The 24244-nt window shown below is 34.3% G+C and overlaps 1 protein-coding gene across 1 annotated transcript in view; it reads right to left on the bottom strand.

Annotated features, from left to right (window-relative positions):
• Positions 1-2714: 2714 nt before the first annotated feature.
• Positions 2715-24244, bottom strand: part of LOC136986672 (carnitine O-acetyltransferase-like) — a 35486-nt gene continuing 13956 nt past the window's right edge. The window contains exons 8-14 of the mRNA XM_067284252.1: positions 23819-23994; positions 20091-20191; positions 10848-10967; positions 8664-8786; positions 7445-7643; positions 3148-3285; positions 2715-3069 (exon numbers count right to left, since the gene is read on the bottom strand). Of these exons, the coding sequence (XP_067140353.1) occupies positions 2827-3069; positions 3148-3285; positions 7445-7643; positions 8664-8786; positions 10848-10967; positions 20091-20191; positions 23819-23994 (1100 nt within the window). The 3' untranslated portion in view covers positions 2715-2826. The remainder of the gene's footprint in view (positions 3070-3147; positions 3286-7444; positions 7644-8663; positions 8787-10847; positions 10968-20090; positions 20192-23818; positions 23995-24244) is intronic.

The raw sequence follows: 24244 nt of genomic DNA, 5'->3' as shown, positions 1-24244 counted from the left end.
ACTACTTTTTTTAAATTGTGAGAGAATGCATTTGAGTGGGCTTCATTAAGTTTGACATTGAGATATGAAAATTAATGTTAAGCTTAAAAACTAAACATTATGTTAATAAATTTTGTAAATAATCAAAAATAGTATTTGTTTTAGCATTATTTTATTTAGTCAATAAAAATATTATAAAAATTGTAAAGAAAATTTATAATTTTACATTTTCAAGTGTTTTTGTATCATAAAGGTATGTTATTTAATAAAAATTTATATTTACAAAGAATTACCATGAAGAGAAATTTTTTTATTTACATTCATATGCAAGTTTATTTAATACGAATGACTCAGAAGATGACTTTCAGGAACAATATTTGTGTTTGTTTTTCTTTCTTTCTTTTTTTTTTTGCATAAGAAATGAGAATAAGAGATTTGAAATAAATTTTAATTTCAAAAGTCATAAAATTAATTTTTAAAAATTTGCTCTGACCATTTTCTTCTTTGTACTGTAACTAAAGAGGATCAATTTTTATTAATTTTTACAAACTTTCTCAATAGATTAAGATTATTCACAAAGAGCAGTTAATTCCATAATTATACTCTTTTTGTCAATTTAAAATGATTTTACAGTAAAATCTAGAAAAAATATGTAAGAACATTATTCTGTAGACAATTAATAATACATTATATTCATTAGATAAACTGATTATGTCATATTTAAAATAACTTTGTTAGATAGGAAATTTTCAGGAATAGTCCAGTCCATTTTATGAGCTTCCTTAATCAACTTGAACTTAGGAACCATAAAGCAGCAGGCTGAGACCTTTCCACATAATCAAAAAAAAAAAAAAAATACTACAGTAATCATAAAGTATTGGGAATGGTTCATTTAAACTGCACATGCAAGAGGGTGCAACAAATGCTATTGTGCAAAAATTGATGATAGCATTTGTTGTTTGGTATGCCTTTCATTAATATCTAGCAGCAATCCATACATCATCTGTTTTTGTTTGCAAATAAATGCTTTTATTGTGTGTAAAGAATTTTTGTGCTGGCAATTTTTCAAAATATCTAGTGTAATTGAGCAAAGAACATGCATTAAATTTTGTTTTTGCAATGGAATTACTGCTACAAAAATGTTAGAAATGTTACAAAAAGCCTTTGTTAACAATAGTCTATCAAAAACAAGGGTTTTTGAGTGGTTCAAGATGTTTAAGGAAGGCAGAGAATGCATCAAAGATGAACCACACTGTGATAGACCATCCACTTCAACTGATGAACAACACACTGCTCAAGTTAGATTATGATCATTGATCACCAAATCTCTAATAATTAAGGACATTATTGAATATGTTCTATTATTGAACATGTTCTGGATCTTGTCAAGCAATTTTAAAAGATCGTTTGGGCTTGTGGAGTCTCACTTCCTAAGTTGTCCCAAAAACATTACATTTTTTCAAAAAATAACGTTTTGAGTGGCCAAGGAAATACTTTCTCAAAGCAAATTGTTCTTGAAATGCATCATTACAGAGGATGAAACATGGATCTAACCTTTAGACACCAAACCTGCTTAAACAATCAAGTGAAAAGTGCTTGAAAAGTGAAGCAAATCCAAAAAGACTACATTAATGTTGGTCAAAAATCAAGGTCATGTTGACTTTTCTTCAAATGTTGCAGTGTTGTGCATCACAAATTCCTTCTGACTGGCCAAACAATCATTATAAATATTATTTGAGTATTTTGTATTGTTTTCATGAAGCAATCATGCATCTACTCACAATGCTTGTTGTTTGTAAACTTTTGGCCAAAAATTCAACAAATACAGTGGTTCCACAAGTTACTTATTCATTTAATCTGGCACTGTGTGATATTCTTCTATTTCCTTGACTAAAATTTCACTTTGTGGTCACTATTTTGAGTTGACCGATGCCATAAAACAAAATTCACTGCAAGACTTGAAGGGGTTTCATGAAAACAACTTTAAAGCATGTTTTGAAGTTTGGAAGAAACGTTAGCATAAGTGCATTGCAGTGGGACGGGTTGCTTTGAAGAGGATAAAATAAATTTTGATGAATAAATTCAAATCTTGCTTTAATTGAACCATACTTTTTGATTAGAGGTAATGTACATTTTGCCATGTATTAACCACTCAGCAGTGAGGGACGTATATATACACTAAACTCTTTTGGGGGTATCAGCAAAAACTACCGCGAAAAAAAAATTCATATAAAAAATTAATTATGTAACAATAAAAAAAAAAGAGTTTTCTTTCTAGACATAACTGTTTACAAAATCTTTTTCCAAAACGGTAATGAGAAAAAACGTGTCAAAAAATACTTTAAAAATTTCCAATGTTTATTCTCCACTACCTTAGCACCATACCTGACCAGTGGCGTAGCGTAGTGGGGGCGGCAGGGGTGGCCCGCCCCGGGCAGCACTTATAGGGGGCGGCAAAATTTCACAATAAATAATAATATCTTGTAAAAATACCTAAATAAGGGGGCGGAAAAATTTTCCCCCGCCCCGGGCGGTTGACCCCCACGCTATGCCACTGTACCTGACCTTACAGGTAGCACCATACCTGACTATCCCACGGTTGAAAGGTTAATGTATTTTGTACAATTACTGCAAAGTAATTTTTTTTGTAAAATTTTAAAAACTTGAATACATTATAAGTATTTGATTCAGAAAATATTTTTATTAATAATTTAATAAAATATTTAACATGTTGTTCAAAGGAAATAATTACAGTATTCTTTGTACAAAGTAAAACTTAGATATTAATTTTTTTTAATATTAATCTTTAGTAAATATTTAAAAATTAAATTAATGAATTTTTAATGATTAATAAGCTACATTTAAGTCATACTTTAAATCTAATTTTCCTGATTTATCAACTACTTCTTGCATTTCTTCTAAAGAGCAATTGATGGCTTGAATAAGATTAGATGATGATGTTTCTGGTCTGTGGAACAAAGAAAATGCAAAAAAATTTATCTTATCTGGATAAACACCATAAGGCAAGCCATATCCATCAATGTATAATGGTCCAAAACTGCCTATTAACTCAATATTATCCATTGGAAGCTAAAAAAATTGCAAATCAATATTAATACAGTTATCGATAAAAAATAATTGTATATATTTTAATAATTTTGAAATTACCTGGCTGGTAACTAAACGGTAGTAATAACACATTCGAAATCCATAATCTTTAAATAGTTTTGGTTCTTCGATTCCAATTACTTTTGCCGCTCTTCTTAAACCAAGTAAATGAGCATCTAGGCCTTCACCTCTGTGTGCCTTTATTCAAGAAATTAATAAGTATAAAATGAAATAAATAACAGTATATATGCTGGCTTTTAATTAATAAAAAGTTAGCATGTCATTGTATTAAATTGAATTTACATACCATATTTTCATGTAATCATGCATGCATGTATGCACCAGTACCTCATATATAAATTTGGCATAAAAGCAATTTTCTATTTTATATACCATTGTAGATTTCATGCACAAAAATATACTCCACAGAAAATTGCTAGAATGAAAGTAAAATCTTTCTGTAAGCTATTTGACCATATACCCCATGCCTGTAGGAGCAGCCATTGCTACATATATGAAAGTTCACAATTACATACAACCTGCACCTCCTTTCCAATACAGGTAATATGCAGGTTGCATGCACAAAAGTATAGTAATTCTTTGAAATATATTTTTATTACAGTACTGTAGGAACAGGAATAATTATTACTTAATTAAAATTTCATTTTTTAGGAATGACATTAATAGGAAATTGAGCATATATTTGATACACCACCACTTTGTATAATTACCAATTTATGATTTTTTACATTGTTGTAGATAGATTCTTATATTGTTTGCTCAGTTACAATTAACTACAACCCAAGACTAAAATTGAATTTTAATTTTTAAACTTTGTTAATGTGTAAAAATATAATTGCCTGAAAATTTTGAAAATAAATTCAATGAATGCACTTGCAATGACATAATAATGTCATCTAAATTAAAAACATGTAAGTGTAGTTATACAACAATGGTATTCAAAACATTCACACTTTATATAAAGCAATTTTGTGAGAGACCAGTCTTGACGAAATTTGGAGAGAGAATTCATTTTTCATCTTTTGAAAGTTTTTCCAACTTTATTACCGAAGGATGATCGCTTCTCTCTCCCCGGAGTCATTTCCTTTCCCAGGGAACTCATTGAATGTGTCACTGGGAACTAATTGCTAAAATTCACGATTGGTGAAAAAGGATAACGTGATTTGGAGTATAAAAGAGGAGTGACTCAAGGACAAGGGGTCATTGAGAGTTTGCGAGTTCATCGAAATAAGTGCCCTGAAAAAAAAAGTAGGAGAGGTATCGTCATTAAGGATTATACTCTGTGTTTTGACACCTTCAAACTTCCCGGATTATTATATCCAGTTATTCATTATTATATCCAACCACCATCAAGAAAAAGGGAATTTAACGCCTCCCCTGACTGAACGACAATTCAGCAATTCGGAAGTCTGCACAATTTAGTGCATCCAAGTACAGTACATATATATCAACTCATGGTTTCTTGTAAACTCTCTCTTGATCGTTATTCGATAGCTTATAGCTATGTATTCCTTTTTTATTGAATTAAATCAGTTATTTTAGTTGTTAACCTTGTATCCGAGTGACTCACTTCCGATCCATCTCTCATCCCGAATCTGACTGCCTGCGCACGTGACTGCTCGCACGAAACTTGAATTTGCAGCCATCAAGGTTTCTGTGTCTATCTTAGAAGATACAGTGGTTTCAGTCCTGACAAGGTGTTAAAGAGGTGCCGACCTTCTGGTGACACTGGTGTCAGAAATGGGATCCAAATTTTGTAACAACCCTAGACAAATTTAAATTAGGATGATGGAGGCTCGAGGAGAAGGACGTGTGTGAGGAGAGATGGTGGGAAGTGCTGCGTTAGGCGGACTTGGGGGCATGATTCCATTAATACTCTCCTTTGCAAGGGACTCTGGTGGCCTGAAAGTTATTGATTTCTTTGAGTTGCTAGATGAAATAGCGAAGTTAACTAATTGAGCAAAGGCACAGTGTTTAGGAGTGGCCAAACTAAAATCGACAGGTATAGCCCAAGATTTTGCATAGAAGGACACAAGGATGAGGGAAGTCGAAACATATGATGGGTTTAAAAGGCTTATGACTCAGCAATTCGAAAAAGAGCCTTTTTCTTTACGGCTGCAAAAATTTCATGTCTGCATTCAAGAGCAGGACGAGGATGTTCAAACTTATGCAGTCTGACTACAAACTCTAGCCTCGGAAACGATAATAGAACAAACTAGCGATGATGCCCGGGAGGCGGAAGTCATTAAGCGATGCCAACAAAAGGAAAGAGACAAACGATTGAGGGTACAATTTCTTAGTGGGCTAAATCGCATAAAGCGACAAGTGATGTTGCGGAAACTGGACACATTCGACAGAGCAGTGCAAAGTGGCTATCAGCGAAGAACTCGTATATTAGTTAAGCAGCAAACCCATTATAAGAGCGATTGATAACGAGCGAAAACAAAGCTATACTGATAGAACTATAGATCAAACAATCAGGCAAATACAAGAGCAATTAGATAAACTAAGACAGCAGAGAAGTCAAACAGAATTCCCCAGGCATAGAATCTCCCAGGGAACTCATGCTAGAAACAGACATAGGGACTCATTTGATGAGCCAAGAAACATAATAGGGGAGTGCGAAATCTACCATACAATTTGTGACACAGACCAAGCCGATATAAAGCAAGACAAAACTCTGGCGACTCAAGAATTAACTGGAGACGTCAGGTGACTCAACCTTGACCCCAGATACAGCAATACGAGAGGAGAGCCAACCGAAACCAACGAAATTTTAGAGGCAATTTTAGGCAAGAGAGACAAATTACACCCAGGGTCAGACTATCTAGATTCAATGACGCAGCCGCCATCATAATTTTAGAGCGCATGAGGCAGAGCCTACATTACATTGTCTCATTGATGACATAGTGACTCGATTAGCCATACATACAGGCTCCAAAGTGACACTGCTGTCAAGATCAGTGGTACACAGATTAGGCACCTTCAAAAAGAAAAATAACGGGGCTGAGATATCAACACCTATGGTGAACACAACTTTCAATTCCAAATCGGCCCTTTGCAATTTTCCTACCCATGCTATATAGTGGATGATAAAATTATGCAGCCGTTTGACGGACTGATAGGAAGGGACATAATAAAAGACCAAGAATTGGAAATAAATATAGCAGAGGAAACAATAAAACTCCCCGATGGAAGAATTTTAAGCTTCCAAGACCCAGTCACATCAAAGGGGATAATGAAACGAATCCAACTGAAAAAGATCCTGACCAATAAAGAAATCATAGTCAGAGTAGTCCAACACAGGGAAAAACATCACAGAGCAACAAGGAAGTGACAGGAGAGAAAAACTTAATAAACCGACACCAAGAATTTATCGCAGAAAAAAATGCCCACTTTGAAAACTCAAATGTACATGGAGATAAATGTTAAGAAATTGGTCAGTCCAAAGGACAATGAACTAAAATCCATCTCTCCTAACAGAAAGAAAAAAAAATTAATAGATGAATGAAATTTGAAGATAAAGCGTGCACCAACACACGTGGAGACAAAAAATAAACAGAATCAAAGTCCACCGGAAGTAGATAGCTAGCGAGAACAAAAAACGGAGTCCGATCAATGAACAGTTTGATCGATAGTTCTCCACACTTCAATTAATGCTATAGTAATCTTCTTTGTCATGATGCTCACCATTTTATTCATCCCAATTTTTCCAATATTCGCATGTTCCAAAACCTCCACGTTACTGCCGAATCCGAGAACCTTAGATGCAACTCCAGCTACAAAATTATATTCACTGTGAAGCCACATACCAATAAGAATATTTGCATACACAAACAAAGTCCAATTAAAGACCAGTGAGATTAGGGATGATCATGCCAATGCACAAGACAATTAAAGAACATAACAATGCTAGATAGCAAAGGATATTGAACTCAAAGAAAAAAACATTTATATTTACTCCTATACTTGCGTCATGGTTTTGTTTTGACCGTGTAACCATAACAGAGAGAGAGAGAGCAAATTGTGAAATTTAAATGTATGGAAAGAGCGAAAAAGAATTGTATGAGAAACAATTGTATCAGAATAATATAAAATTGTAGGAAGTTGTTGACTATATTGATAACATTGATGTCAGAAGTTAAACAAATGTCTTTGATTACATACGATAATAACTGCATTTTGTTGATTTTATTTAAGCCTTAACAGCAAGAGAGAGAGAGCAAAGCTTTCATTATAAACAGCTATACCTACAGAAAGAACAGTGAAAATTGAACTTGCTCTTTTGGAGAACAAGCACGATTTTAGAAAGGCCGGGACGATGTGAGAGACTTACCTCATGAACTAAATTTTTGTGAGCTGCAACAGCAATTCTCAGAGCAACAGCTTTTTCTCGTAAATTTGCGTTATAATCTAACATAGTTTTACAGAATTCAATAGCTTCAGCTGATGTGGAATGAACAATTTCCATTCTACCATGTAAAAATCTATGTAATGTTGCAACTTCATACAATACACCACGCAATCCATGTAACCTATATAATATTAAATATTTGTTTTAATTTAATAACGACTTAAGATTAATGTTAGAAAACAATTTATATATAATTCTTCTCTATTATATATTAGAGTTTTGTGTAATTCATTTTTCTTATATTTTGTATTATTCAACTGAATGCGAGAATCATATAAAGATATTATGTAATTAGAATATTGAAGAAAGTAAATAAACATGTACAGTACATTATAATGAGACGCTTTAAACCAAACTTTGGCACAGTTTATATAACACAATATATAACCTGTGCCAAAGTTTGGTATCTTAACACATTGAAAGTAGTCTGATATATGAATTTCTAAGTAAGCTTCTGTCAGTATGGCTTCCACTCTGCTGCTTACTGGAATCTGCATCTCTTTAATTTCTCTCTTGTTTTAGGAAGCAGATAAAAATCTATAGGAACAAAGTTAACAGAGTAAGGAGATTGGAAAAAGCATCTATGCCCTTTTTTGGTCAAACATTTGCTGACCTTGACTTATAGGTGGAAGCTGCTGTTAGGCATTTTTTGCCTAACAGCAGCTTCTGCGAGCATCAGTAGTGTCTTTAACACTACAGATGCTGGCAGAAGGAGCTTATTTTGGAAGTAGTCTTCCATAAATACTTGCACTATTATATTAAAAATTTGGTTTATGTTAACTTTTATTATTTTTGAATCTACCATGTATTTTAAATGTATGTAGGTTTTCATTTTTATAAACATGAAAAAAAAATTTTTATAAAGTTTTAAAGTTTTTTTTTAATTAGAAATTGTACTAAACTTTTATAGTAAAACCATTGATTTCAATTAGATCTATGGTTATTTAATTTAACATTTCTATAAGAACAATTTATAACATTCACCATTTTTTTAAATCCTTCTTCTTTTGTAATTAAGTAATTAATAAGTTTTATTCTGATGTCATTTTCAATTGTATCTGTTTTTGTTTTAAACATATAATAATAGGCAATGGCTTTATTCATAATATTAAAAATTAAATAATAAACTGGTTATTCTTACCTATAGTAAGCTAATTGAAATGCCATCTGTATAAAGCTATCTGGACTGAAATTATTTGATTTGATATAATCCTTGCCATAATTTTTAAAAATGAGATAATCTATATCAATATCTTCACTTAATCTATAAAAAAAAATATAATACAAAAGATAAATCACGATATTGTATTTTCTACCATAATTATAACTATAAAAATTAATACTTTAAAACAATGATTCTCAACCTTTTTTTGTCACTGTACACTTTTAATAATTTAAAAATTTGGCAGCACACACGATTACTTTAGTTAGTACCACAGTACAACCAATGACCGGTGACATCATAACAGTGATTTTTAAACCCAGTTGGTTATTTAGGTCACATTTTCTAAACACCTTGGTAACTACTTGCAGTTACCGGTAACACCGGTTACAATTTCCAAACACGCTCTAGGAAGATAGTCAATTAAACTACTAGTCTGACGTCGCTTATGTATAGATATTTGTGGTGCCAGCACACTTCAAAAATCTTGCGACACACTAAAGTGCCGCAGCACAGTAGGTGAAAATCGCTGGTTTAAAACATTGTTATGATTAAAAACTTGTTTCAAATTATTAATTTTTAGGTTTTAGAAGCTTTTATAATTATTAAAAACATTAAAATAAATATAACAAACAATAAAATAAAACAAAAAATAAATTAATTTTAGTTAAAATATCAAAATACCAAATAAGGATAAGATTTCTATGCACCATCACATAATTTTAAATGTCATATTCATCATTTTTAATTCCCTATATTCCTTGTAACGTAGTTATGATCAGTATATTAATTAAAATACGAAGGCTATTTTTTAAATAAGGTCCATTTTTTAATAAAAAGAAAAATACTGTAAATATCATTAAAATATATTTTTTTCCATATTCTACATACTTTTATCTACTTTTCTACATAATTTCCATTTTTGTTTAAACATTTGTCATACCGCTCAGCAATTTTTGAATTCCGACATCAAAGGAATCTGCCGCCTGTGAAGAAGCCCAATCTATGACTGCAGTTTTTATTTCTTCATCGTCGTTGAACTGTTGACCACCAAGGAACTCCTTTAAGTATCAAAACAAGTGAAAATCACTGAGTGCAAGGTCCAGACTGTGTGGATGATCGTATCGAGTCAAAAAGGATAAAGCACTGTCCAATCTTTTTGTTTTGTGATCATCAGAAAGCAGTCTTGGAACCCATCGAGAACACAATTTTTGATAATTCAGTTTCTCCAAAACAATGGTATACAAAACTGATCTTGAAATCTGTGGAAATTCAATTGATAACGTTGAAATCGTGAATCGTCGGCCCTCTCGAATTTTATCATCCACATCACGAACCAAATCTTCAGAAATCAGAGAAGGTGGGCCAGGGCGTGGCTCATCATGCACATTAACTCGCCCGTCCTTGAACATTCTTACCCATTTTCGAACGTTATTGTCACTCATAGCATTATCACCGTAAACTTCACAAATCTGACGGTGAATTCCTGCTGCTGCCAAGTTTCTTGAACTCAAGAATCAAATAACAGATTGTATCTCACAGTCAGCGGGAGACTCAATTTTCTTAAACATTTTAAACTTCTACAGCTCGGCATACAGACAGACGATATGGCTGCAAATGGCGTCAAAACGCGCGCCAAGCTTGCTTGGAGCAGAAGCACATGCATACTGCCGTGATTGCTCATTATTCTCACTCTCATTCACAAACGGACCTTATTTAAAAAATAACCCTCATATGTGTAAGGTAGAACCAAACACTGACTTGATAGGCCATTACACATTACACACAATGTATAAACTAAATTATCAAGATGTCCAATTAAGTACTTTCTTCATTATGAGATACTATGTAAGATTAGCAAGAAAGAAATTGAATGAATTTGTTCTGAACATCAAATAATAAATTTAATACATTAATTAAATTTTTACATTATAAAATAATTTATTAATTAGAACAGGCTTCATCTTTTATAATGTGCAAAATGTAAATGGAGACTTTTTAAGGTGTTGTGGGCCAAGCATTAACAAAGCACAAAACCACTCTGTGCTTAAGTACAGAGTTTTGTGCAAATATACACATTATCTATTCATGAAGCCAATTCTGTGACAATTGTATTTTTTTCCACAGAAGTTTTTGTATAGAATAATATAAAAAAACATTTACTTGTTTATGTTTTCTTTTGCCACATCTATTGACTTCAATATTTCTTTTGAAAAATTAAAATTTAATTTTGTTGGAGCTGTTGTATTTTGGACATCAAACCATTCAACAGATGTATTCTTCCTAATAAAAAGAAGTTAATAAATTTAACAGAAATTTATATTACTTATGAATATTAATGTAGACAAGAACATAAAATACAAATCTTAATAATCACAGATTTGATAATTTTGATATTAAAATTCTATAAAATATGTATAATCTGCAGAAGCATAAAACCCATGGTGTATACCTCACAGGAAATTGCTGGAACAAAAACCTTTTTATATATTCTGTGCCTAGGAAAGCAGCCATTGCAAGTAGGTGCAAGTTTGTGATTGCAATTTAAAACTAATGTATAACCCAAACCCCCTTTCAAGTTGTCTTTTAAACATAGATAAACAAACTATTACTGTATTAATAAACTTTTTACATTAACATATTTCAGTTTGAAAAATTTTAGATATTTTTCAATATTATTGCATTGTATAGATATAAACATATTTCTTATTGGTTAAGAATCGCAGTTTAAAGAAAATTTTCAAGTTTCTGTTTTCTAACCATTGATATAACCACAATATATTTAACCTGCAAACCTTCATATATTTAAGGACCTGACTTAATGTAAAATGCATTATGTAAGTTTAATAATTTTGAGAAATAATATTGAAATTGCATAAACCAATTATACAGTCCTTCCAGCAATAATATAACATAGTTTTTGAATAGAATAATAGAAACTCTCTATTATTTTCATGTAACCTTGATGACATTTTTTAGTACATTTTATAGTAAGATATCAACAATTATAGCACAAGTTTGGAGAAAAATGATTAATAAACAAAAGAGCTAGATACTATTAGCAAAAATATTGTGGGAAAGTACTCGATCTTTAGAGTATTCCCCGTGCAGGAACAAAATAAAAAGAAACTTCAATGAAATAAATCACTCACTCTATGACTCCAATGCAAGGAACTTAAAGTTTATTTCAGTCCTTCCAATCACTACTCTGTCCCTTCGCTATAACAGACACTAAAACAAAAGAAACAACACACAGCAAAAAAACAATCTCGCGACTCTATCGTCTACACGTCTACTCTCTATTCTTTCTTCCGAAAAAGTCCTTCTTCTTCCGTTGAGCATGCGCGATCTCCTTCCCCCTCTCTGTTTTTCTTCCGAAAACGCGGCCCATCCTTTCTTTACCCTGCGGCCCACCCAAGGATCACGCAATAGAACACGTGATCTTTGGACCACATATCTCCCCTTCTCCCATTAACTTTTACAACAGGAAGCTTTTACGCTATGAGTGCCTCTCCCTTCTTTACACTGTGAACCACCCAAGGGGTTGGTTACGAGTTGGTTAGGTAACAGAACACGTGGTCTTCAGACCACAATATAATTCAACATTACACTCAAACCTGTTTTTGTGCGATTTGTTTTGTGTGATTTTTTGTGCGCGATATATGAATTTCAATCAAATTGGTATACTGCACAAAAATAATTGCACAAAACACATTGCACGTATAAAAAATCGCACAAAAAAGACCGCACAAAAACAGGTTTGAGTGTAATAGAACATCTTGACTTATGATATCTTTAAATTAAAATTAGTAGCTGATTTTGCTACCATTTTTGAAAACAATCTGAAAAATATGATTAGACATTGACTGCAATTTTTGATTACTGTATATCTCGGCGGATAAGACGACCTTCAGATAAGATGAGGTATAAATTTTCGTCAAAGTTTTATAGTTTTAGCATATATCTGTCCTATAAGACAACCCCCAAACTATCAATGACCTGTGAATTTCGTTTAGAGCAACGATCATCACTGGATAATAACACTGTATAGCGTACACAGAATTATCTCCTATTCATAATTTTTTGAAAGGACATCAAATTTTATTTTCTTGCATCTGGCAGCACTGCCTTGCGATTGTTGCAAACATTCACACTGATTCGGACATTCGAGTAATGACTTGACTATTCACAAAAACATCATATGGCCTATTCTATTTTGTGGACATACTCTACTCTCTATTAGTAAATAATTACAGTTTGTCCGTTTTACTATAATGGTTTTAATTTATATAAATTTCAATCTAATTTTTTTGTATCTGTCCTATAAGACGACCCCGGATTTTAGGGGCCTTTTTTTATGATTTAACTATCGTCTTATCTGCCGAGATATACGGTAATTCATTTTGTGAAATATTTTTCCGTGCTTCCATGAGAGCAGCCTTTAGTTCAGTGACAGCCCTGTATTGCTTTCCACTGCTATACCTTTGGAAAACCAAGTCTCCCCAAAAATTTTCAATTGGAATTAAATCTGCACTGAGAGGTGGCCAGTTTGAAAGTTGGATGTTCTTGTTCTTAAAAAAGGATAATGTTGATTTTGATACATGGAAGGTTGCATTATCCTGCATGAATTCAAAGTCCTGTCCAGCAATTTTCTGTTCATAACTTTTGAGCTACCTCCAGACAAGTTCCAGATAAACTTGAGAGTTGTTTCGACCTTCAACAAATACTAGATCTGTCTTTCTATTCCATCAAATCCCCACCCAAATCATGAGTGTACCACTACCAGCTACTCTCTTTGAGTACTGCTTTTGGTCTAGTTTTTTGTCTGCCCAATAATACTTAAAACTATCAGGTTCGTTGAGATTTCACCTTTTCTCATTTGAGGAAATTACTTTCCGCCATCCTTCTTATCTTTCAAACTTATTTCTGGCAAACTGTAATCAAAGTTGTTTTGTTTCTCCTTGAGCTGGTCTGCTGTCTTCATTTTGATGAAAGAAACATTGTTGATCTCAAAACATTGTGTACTGTTGATTTACTGCAGCTCAACTTCAATTCATTTTTGATTTTTTGAACAGATGTGTTTCCTTGCAGTGCATATCGAACAATTGCATATCGTTCTACAGGTGTTATTGAACTCTTGCACCCACTGTTTTGTTTTTCCTGTTCATTGCTCCTCATTATTGAGATACTTTGAAATTGTTGAATGAAGTCTTCCCAAATTTTTAGAAATCCAAGTTACTTTTTGCCCTGGTGAAACACATCAAGTTTGATCTCCTCTACAGTTAGGTCCTTCCCACATTTCATTTTTAATAGTAAGGTACTATGCAATTTACTAAATCTTTCTTTTTACTCGTTGATTGTATTTTTATGAAAATTTCATGGATTCCAATCATTACATTCTCTGTAGTTAATTTTAATCAGTACATGTTCTATTAATGTTGGACATCCTAGTTTTGAGGGGTGTAAAGCTAGTTCGCCTCCTCGTGGTGCACCCTGGATAGCGTCTATTCGTGAACTAAATGAGCTAGCAACTTTTGGCGTCCAAATAATCTGTAGGATCTCCTGGACAATACACATCGTCTCTCTCTTTCTTTTTTTTAACTATTTAAACTACTTATGTCTCCTCATTACAAAGACCCTTATAAGGGCCATAGCACCAAAGACCTTGGTCCTCAAATTAAGATATGTCAAATTAATATTGAAGGCATTAGTCAAGCAAAATGCCAATACTTACATAGGATTCTGAAGGACAATGAAATTGACATAGTTGTAATTCAAGAGACTCATACTGAGAATGAATACCAACTTCAGACAAGAGGTGTGATTCCTGGTTTTGAACTAATTGGCTCAACCTACCACAAAACATACGGCACTGCAACATATGCCCGTAGTGACATTGAGGATGTCCTGTTTTGTAAAGCAACCACTGACAATAACATTCATGTGGTCACTATACAGGTTGGCCAAATTACAATCAGCAATATCTATAAACCCCCAGCTACAACTTGGCCACAACATGTCATACCACAATTACCTCATCCTGCTGTCTATTTGGGAGACTTCAACAGCCACCATGAACTCTGGAAATATCGCAACACTGATAAAAATGGTGACATGGTATTTAAATGGGCAGAGGGAAATAATCTTTATCTTCTGTTTGATGCTAAAGATCGATGCACCTTTAGGTCCAGCGCATGGGGTTGTGAATATAACCCTGACTTGTGCTTTGTGTCTACAGATGAAAATTGACAACCGTTATCAGCTACACGCACAGTTTTAAATCAATTCCCGCATAGCCAGCACCGCCCGATAATTATCAGAATTGGACTTAATATTCCTATAGTAAATAGTATACCACACGCAAGGTGGAATTTTAACAAGGCTAACTGGACTTTGTTCTCAGAGGATCTTGACAAATGTTTGGGATGGATCCCACCTACATCAAACAACTTTAAAAGGTTTGTTGGAGCACTGTTTAGTGTAGCCAAAAAATGCATACCTAGAGGATACCGCAAGATTTATATCCCAGGATGGAGTGAAAAAAGTGAATTACTATATAGGAAGTTCCTAGAATCTGGTGACCTTGAGATAGGGGATGAACTACTCCATAGCTTAGATAATGCCAGGCACCTTAGATGGATAAACACTACAAAATTTGGACTTTACAAAGTCAAGTAGAAAGGCATGGTCCCTGCTTAGAAGATTGGGAGGAGCAACTGTCAAACCAAGTAGAGAAAACTTGATTACTACAAATAGTATCGCAGGACACACTAAATATATCTAGAGCTTCTAGAGATTGTGAATTCACCAGTAAGATTAAAAAAGAGCTTACGTCCATCAAAGCTAAATGTAAAAATGATACAGCGTATTCACTACCCTTTGTTACTGAAGAAATCTCTGCTGCCCTTAAACAAATAAAAGCTGGCAAAGCCCCTGGAAATGATGGTGTCCATCCTGAATTCCTGTTACATAGTGGCAAGTACACTAAGCAATGGCTGGCTCGTTTCTTTACTGACATCCTACAGAAAGGTACTATTCCTTTCGCTATGAAACAAGCTAAAATCATAGCTCTCCCGAAACCTGGAAAACCTAATGATAGACCAGAGAGCTATCGACCTATCTCACTCTTGAGTGTGATGTATAAGCTTTTAGAGGACTTCTTTACAACAGATTGAGCAAGACAATTTTTGAGAATATTCCAGTTGAACAGGCTGGCTTTCGACCGAATAGGAGCTGTACGGACCAGGTACTAGCCTTTACTACTTTTGTAGAGGCTGGATATCAAAGGCAATTAAAAACATCTGCAGTATACATCGATCTTACTGCAGCATATGATACTGTCTGGCGGCATGGCTTAATCTATAAGCTGCTCCGAGTGATACCCTGTTTAAAAATGGTTAAAATAATTGATGAGATGTTAAGTAACCGACCCTTTCAAGTTGTCATGGGAAATTCGAGAAGTAGGATAAGAAAACTAAATAATGGCCTACCTCAGGGTTCTGTCCTGGCACCACTGCTCTTTAGTCTTTACATAGCTGATCTGCCTCAAACGAAGGCAAGGAAATTCGAATATGCAGACGATTGGGTGATTGCCACGAGACATAAAGACCTTGCAATTACTGAAAAGATCCCGACAGAGGACTTATCAATCTTAGGACAATATTTTCGCCAGTGGAGACTTCAACTGAGTAAGACAAAAACTGAAGCTACATGCTTTCACCTTAATAACAAGCTGGCAAATGAAGAATTAAAGATTTATTTTGACAATAATTTACTGAAATATAATAAGAACCCGAAATATCTTGGTGTCACTCTGGATAGAACTTTATCCTTTAAAACACATCTGATGAATTTGGCTGCCAAGGTTAATACCAGAAACAACATCCTCCAAAGGTTATGTGGAACCACATGGGGTTCTTCACCGTCCACCTTACGGATCACTGCTCTTGGCTTGGTTTTCTCTGCAGCGGAATACTGTGCACCGGTATGGATAAACAGTACTCACATTAATAAACTGGATGCCCAACTAAACACTACCCTACGTATCATAACAGGTACTCTCAAATCAACTCCTGTCCATTGGTTACCTATTCTGAGCCATATCCCTCCATCTACACTCCGAAGGGATAGCACTCTGCTCAGGGAATATAGGAAAATATTATCTAATCCACAACTCCCGATTCATCAGGATATTGATGACCTCAGCATAAACCGGCTTAAATCAAGACACCCTCCCCTATTAAGAGCTAAATCCCTGCATTCCAATAATTTCAACCTCACTGAATCTTGGAAAAGGCTCTGGGCTGATGTCTCTCCGGTGGACAGCCGACAACTTCCTTGTATCACAAAGCGACCACCTGGATTTGAGTTATCCAGAAATCTTTGGAGTGTGTTAAATCGGATTCGGACCAAACATGGGTTGTGCAGGGACAGTCTTTTTAGGTGGGGAAAAGTTGCATCCCCGCAGTGTGACTGTGGTGCTGAAAGACAGACTATACACCATATCTTGGAAGATTGTCCAGTAAGATCTTTTCCGGGACAACTGAGTGACTTCCTGATTGTGACTGAAAGTGCTTTAAACTATATTTCTAACTTAGATTTACATTTATGATTTGTGTTTTTTCATTTATGATTTGTTCTTTTTTGAATTAGATGTGTAGCCATATGCTAAATAAATAAATAAATAAATCCTAGTTTTGATCATAATATCTAACTTTTTTGTTTATTACTCATTTCTCTCCAAACTTATGCAATAATTGTTGATATTTTGCTATCAAATGTACTAAAAAATTTTATCAAAATTACATGAAAATAATAGAGTTTCTGGGCAAAAACTGTGTTCTATTATTGTTGGAAGGACTGTAAATGAATATTACTATCTGTAGGAACAAATAGTGTTCAAATAACTTTTTGAAATATAGCTAAAAAACTAAAGTGGACAATCCATTAGATACTTGCATACAGGAAATATACAATCACCACTATATTACTGGTGTAGAATTCAATAAATAAAAAGTAATTACCTATAACCAGCAATTAATTCTCCTCAAAACAAATGCTTTCTTCCATTTTCAACGGCCATCATCAGGTTTCTAAGCATTTGGAATGTTTGTAAAAGAACACAGAAGAATGAACGTTCCAAAAATTTAAAAAATTGCATGTCCTTTTTTGGAAGGTTCGTTCTTCTGCGTTCTTTTACAAACATTCCAAATGCTTAGAAACCTGATGACGGCCGTTGAAAATGGAAGAAAGCATTTGTTTTGAGGAGAATTAATTGCTGGTTATATGTAAATACTTTTTATTTACAAAATATATTATAATATAAAAATTGAAGATTTTAATAAAATGATGAAGTATAATAAATAATAAATTTTTTGTATAATGAGCAGCATTATAAATTAGAAATAATATGTCATGAAATCTGATTTTGGACAATATTTATCCATTTCTGCAAAGTTAGACAATATTTAATAACAATTTTCTTTTACTAAAACAGTGTACAATTATAAACATCATGTCACAGTGGCAACTCTAGTTGTAACATCCATTTGAATATGCAAATACAAGATGAGAAAGATGGAGCTACACTTATCCAAACCAGATTGCCACTAAAAATTTCTGAGGATTTGATCCAGGTCCCCCACAAAAGCAGGCAATAGCTAAACTGTTTTGTCATCAGCATAGCAAAATTTAAAAGAATAGAGGAATGTAAAGTCTATTTTATTATGTGTTCAATTTTTTTTTGTTTGTTTTTCTCAGATAGCAGGTCATAAAGTGTTAAATGAATGAATTGCAAAGAAGATTATCATAATTTTACATCTTCATTTACCAGAATTATCTGAAATTTTACTGTCAAAATTAGTTACCTAATCTAATAAATAAATTTAATTTGCATTAAAGTTGTGGCTTGGTTGAGCCTTGTTTTTCTTTTTGTTTCTTTTTCTTCCACCATTTTTCTTTCAAAAACTTCACTTTCAGCCTTTGCTCTCTTGACCTTGCGGCAATTGGTTGACCCAGTGGTCTGATGGGGAAAAAGGGGTGACACTGGATTGGTCAAAGGGGACTGGCAGAAGGTGAGAGAGAGAGAGAGAGAGGAAAGCGGGAAAAATCGTCACTTTTTGGAGAGAAGACCTGGTGTAGGATATGTACGTGGTGAGTGATTCAACAAGAGAATATAACACACATATATGTTCTCGTCACCCGTGTTTATTTACTTTACAGGATTCTTTTACAATTCCAACACTCCTCGTTCTTTCTCTATTAACCTTTTCTACATATAATTCCTGCAGATACTCGGGTAGAATCGTCAAGCAACCTCGCGACAAAAGAACATTCACCGCGGTACAAAAAGTAAAGAACTACGACTAAATACTTAAAACTACTTATACAAATAAAAAAAGAGAGAAGAAAAGATAGACAATAGGATAGTTGGATATATGATGATAGAAAAGAATGGGTACCCAAAGTGTCGGCGATCTTGGGGTGATGGTGGCGCTTGCTAGATTATTAACTTTTCGGGTTGTTGATTGTGGACGTCTATCCGATTCTCTCAATAAGCTTCTCGAGGTTTCTATATCGGGATATATTTCGGATTTTCTCTCGAAAGCCAGCTTAGGCTTGTCATCTCCTTTGTTCTCCAGTCGATGCCAGAACGACCTGGAGGCCTTCACAACACGTCCTATCTCTCCAATGTCCTAGTCGAAAAGTGACCTCTTGTCCTCCACTTAGCCCTCAGGCTACCATCTTTTCTTTGTCTTTTAATTAGGTCACCAACAGGGAAGGGTTAGGGAAGACAGAAGTTTCTAGGAAAAGATAGACAAAAGAACTAACGAAGAGGAAGAAAATGGAATAAATACTAAGAATAATATATATTACAATATACAAAATAAGGCGCATGGCCACACTGGAAAGAAGACCTTTGGTCAGCGAGTACAGAAAGAAGACCCCTCAGGAATAACGGAATCAAGGTTTATTTTTGCCAGTCATCTCCTTTTGACCCTTCTCTTTTTTTATCGAAAATCAAATCTTCTAATTCTTATCAACCCTATCTTGATCTAGGGCCCTTTATTTTGTAAATTTAGTTAAGTTATAGTTAAGTTAGACATAAGTTAGAATAAGTCCTTTGTTTTGTCGGCAAGTGGGGATCAATTGGTGATATTGTTATGGGTGGTCCCAAGTATTTCTATACTTTCCTAGTTAGTGTGTACAATTGTTTCTTCGGAAACTATCAGTATTAACTGTAAATAATAAACTTTTTAATTTTATCAATGCCTAGCGATTCTTTGGATTCTGTTATTTGCTCTCGGCTACAGAGTTTAATAGGAAATTAGAATTTCCATATTATTTTAATTTTTCCATTACCTAAATGTGTTAACTATGGATAAGTTGTTAAAATTTATTACCTACACATAATTTGAAACATGTTGAACCAATTTAACTAAAGAATAGCCTTCTGCTGGACTATGTTCCATGTTATGTCCTATGACACCATCTTCACTTACAATGAACTACATGGCAAAGAAAAAATATTACTTTTTACTAAAAATTATTTAATTAAAATTATATTTCATAAAATAATAATAATAATAATAATAATAATCAGTAGGTTAAATGCTATTCTCAGAACACAGTTAAATGCAAAACACACAGTTAAAGCAATAAACACATATGTCATCCCAGTACTCACATATTCTTTTGGAGTTATACATTGGACTCACACTGATCTTGAGCAACTCCAAAGGAAAACAAGAACAACACTTACTAAGCATAAACAACATCATCCTAAATCCGCCACAGAAAGATTAACCCTTCCACGTAAAGATGGCGGACGTGGCCTGATTGACATAGTTAACCTTCACTACAAACAAATACAGTCACTGCGAGAGTTTTTCTACAAAAAACAAGAAACATCACAATTACATAAAGCAGTAACTCTAGCAGACTCGAATAACACACCATTAAACTTACACTCTCATAATATGGACACAACACAACATATAAAAAGCATGGACACTAGACACCATTAAGCAATCGTGGGCTCGAAAGGCACTCCATGGCAGGCATCCTTACGATCTGGCCCAGGATTTTGTTGACAAAACTGCGTCAAACAGCTGGTTAGCTCGGGGATGCCTCTTTGGGGAGACGGAAGGATTCATGATTGCCATACAGGATCAGGTCATAAATACTAAAAACTACAGAAAACACATACTCAAAGATGCAACACTCACAAATGACACATGCAGAAAATGTCACATCATGCCAGAAACTATACAACACATCACTTCTGGTTGCAAGCTCTTGGCACAGACAGATTATTTACACAGACATAATCAAGTAGCAAATATAATACACCAAGAGCTTGCAAAGAAACACAAATTAGTAGACATCCACGAACCATACTACAAATACATTCCACAGACAGTATTGGAAAACAACACGCACAAAATGTACTACGACAGAGCCATAATCACAGATAAAACAATTTACCACAACAGACCAGACATCACACTCATTGACAAACACAATAAAATCACATACATTATAGACATATCCATTCCAAACACTCACAATATACAAAACGCATGCACTGAAAAAATTAGCAAGTACACAGAACTCGCCCAGGAAATAAGGCATCTGTGGAGGATGGATAGGGTGCTTATTGTACCTGTTGTTCTCTCCTCTACAGGTGTCATACCACACACACTACACAAAAGCCTGGGCACATTAGAATTGAATAGAAACACATACATCACACTACAGAAGGCCACTATATTGAATACATGTCATATTGTGAGAAAATTCCTGAATACAGACACACACACTGATACACTTCTTTAATTTCTGTTTTGGTTACTATGCCTTGACTTTGGTCCGGCATAGTACACAGCCACCGGTGTTAACCGAGTATATCTCACTTAACCCAACATAATAATCAATATATTGAATTTTTATGTAACTTTTCGTTCACAGATTTATCAACTATTTATCCTTTTTCTAATAAGATCAAACTAGCCACTAGTTAATTTAATTAATATATCTTTTAACAATGAGTAAAGTTGGATAGATGCTAACATTTTCAACCCAGTTAATTAGCCATCTTCAAGTTTGACCAAACTTTAGAGAAATGCCTAAAGATGGCTCATTAACCAGGTTAAAAACTTTTTGCCAGCCTTACTCTACTATACTTAAAATTATTCAAAAAATTAATGATTGTTTTTGCTTTTACAAGGCGTATCCGGAAAGTAAGTACCGTTTTGTTCTACCGCACCGCAGTGGTAGTATCACAGTTCAGCGCCTGTGCATACGCGTTTCTGGTTGATTGTCAGTCCAGTGACACCATTACAGCTGGATTGTGTTGTTTTTCCATGTGTTAGTGAGCATTCAAAATGTTTAAGACGATTGCCGATCCCGCCGACTGTGAAGTGCATTCTGTAATACGGTTTTTGAATGCAAAGAATGTTAAGCCAGTTGAAATTCATCGTCAGCTGGTAGAGATTTATGGTGAAAATGTAATGAGTGATGGAATGGTGAGAAAGTGGGTTCGACAATTCAATGATGGACACGCGCCAATGTTCATGATGAAGCACAGAGTGGCCTGCCTTCTGTTGTCAATGATGGTTTGGTTGCAAAAGTGAATGAGAAAATTCGTGAAAATAGACGGTTCACAATAAGATTGCTTTACGATGAGTTTCCACAAATTTCAAAAACTGTTTTGCACGAGATTGTCACAAATCGCTTAAATTATCACAAATTGTGTTCCCGTTGGGTCCCCAAAATGCTTACAGATGTCCACAAAACGAAGCGACTTGGAAGTGCTTTGACATTTCTTACCCGATACAGTGAAGAGGGTAATGATTTCCTAAACAAAATTGTTACCGGTGATGAAACTTGGGTTTGGCATGTCACTCCAGAATCAAAACAACAGTCGATGGAGTGGAGGCACTCATGGTCCCCCACAAAACACAAATTCAAAACAATGTTGTCAGCATGAAAAATCATGTGTACTGTGTTCTGGGACAGACAGGGCATTTTGCTTGTTGAGTTCTTTCCCAGAGGTGAAACCATCAATTCAGAACGATACTGTGAAACATTGCGAAAATTTGCCATGCAATTCAAAACAAAAGGCATGGAAGTCTCAGTAAAGGCATTGTGTTGCTTCATGACAATGCACGTCCCCATACTGCTGGTGTCACTCAAAACCTTATTCAACAATTCAGTTGGGAGCAGTTTGATCATCTGCCGTAAGCCCCGACCTCGCACCTGCAGACTACCATTTGTTCTTGAACTTGAAGCATGATTTCGGAGGGAGGCACTTTGCCAGCGATGACGTTGCAACAACCGATGTTCAGCAGTGGCTGTCTTCACTGACGGCATCTTTCTTTGAAGAGGGTATAGACAAGTTGGTTTCTTGATATGACAAATGTCTGAACAATGGTGGTAAATATGTAGAAAAATAGTTTCTGACATGCTCTTTTATGTAAAAATAAATTTTGTTTTGAAAAAAGATTTTTTATGTGAGTTTTTCCAAAACTGTACTTATTTTCCAGACATGCCTCGTATTACCAATTATTATAATCTTAAGCAATTTTGAAATAATAAAGTTTATCATTGGATAAATGAATGTAAAATATTTAAATTCAGCATTTGATAATGCACTAATTTGATTAATTCCTCTGGTGTCTGTATACAACTGACAATGATGATAACTGGATCAAAAAGTAACATTTCTCCAACTTTACTCGCTGTTAATGAAGTAACTATGGTAATATAAATGTGTGTTAATTATATTGGCTAGTTTCACTTTATTAATACTAGACATATATATATATAGTATTAATGGAAAGAAGCATTAAAAGAGCCTTTAAGCCTATAAGCATTAAAAGAGCCATTTCTTTTTCTCCATGCCCATTTTGGATTCAGTCAGGCTCACGATGGGGTGGCCAGATGGTGAAGAAAGGAGCCCAACATATACGGATAGACTCCCTTGAAAAATTCATAGAGTTTTTTTGACTCATTTGCATTCTCAGGTCCCTCAGAGCAGTAGGCCAACTCTTAACCACTTAGCTATCTGGTCATCAATACTAGACATATATAATATTAAAGAAAATAAATAGAATATAAAAAAATTAACAAACCTGCAAGCATTTATCATACCATCTATTACAACCATTATATTTGCTTCCACCACCATGCATTACATTATGCATGTGTTCTACATCCTTAGATATATTCATCGTTTTTGGATGTTTGTCAAGACATAAAAGGAACATTGCTCTTTGAATAATCTCCAAATTCTTTTTATTTAAACTATCTGAAATAAATTAAAGATGTATAAACTGTTGTTTTATTATAGCAGATATATAAATTGTCAAATATGTACTGTATACTGTGTTTCCATCCTGGGCTAGTCCAGTTCTCTATAGGTAACCGGATATATCTGGTGATCAAAGGAAGAACCCAGGGTCCCCAGGTCTCCTATGGAGGTGTGAACTGGCCCAGCATAGAAATGCAGCATGCAAAAGCTCCTACACGGTGCAGTAGTGAAATATGAAGTTATAATG

Source organism: Centruroides vittatus, unplaced genomic scaffold (assembly GCF_030686945.1).
Source record: "Centruroides vittatus isolate TY-2023 unplaced genomic scaffold, ASM3068694v2 contig_1215, whole genome shotgun sequence".
Classification (NCBI taxonomy): domain Eukaryota; kingdom Metazoa; phylum Arthropoda; class Arachnida; order Scorpiones; family Buthidae; genus Centruroides; species Centruroides vittatus.
The sequence above is the reverse complement of the archived record's forward strand: the minus strand, read 5'-3'. Positions and strand labels throughout refer to the sequence as shown.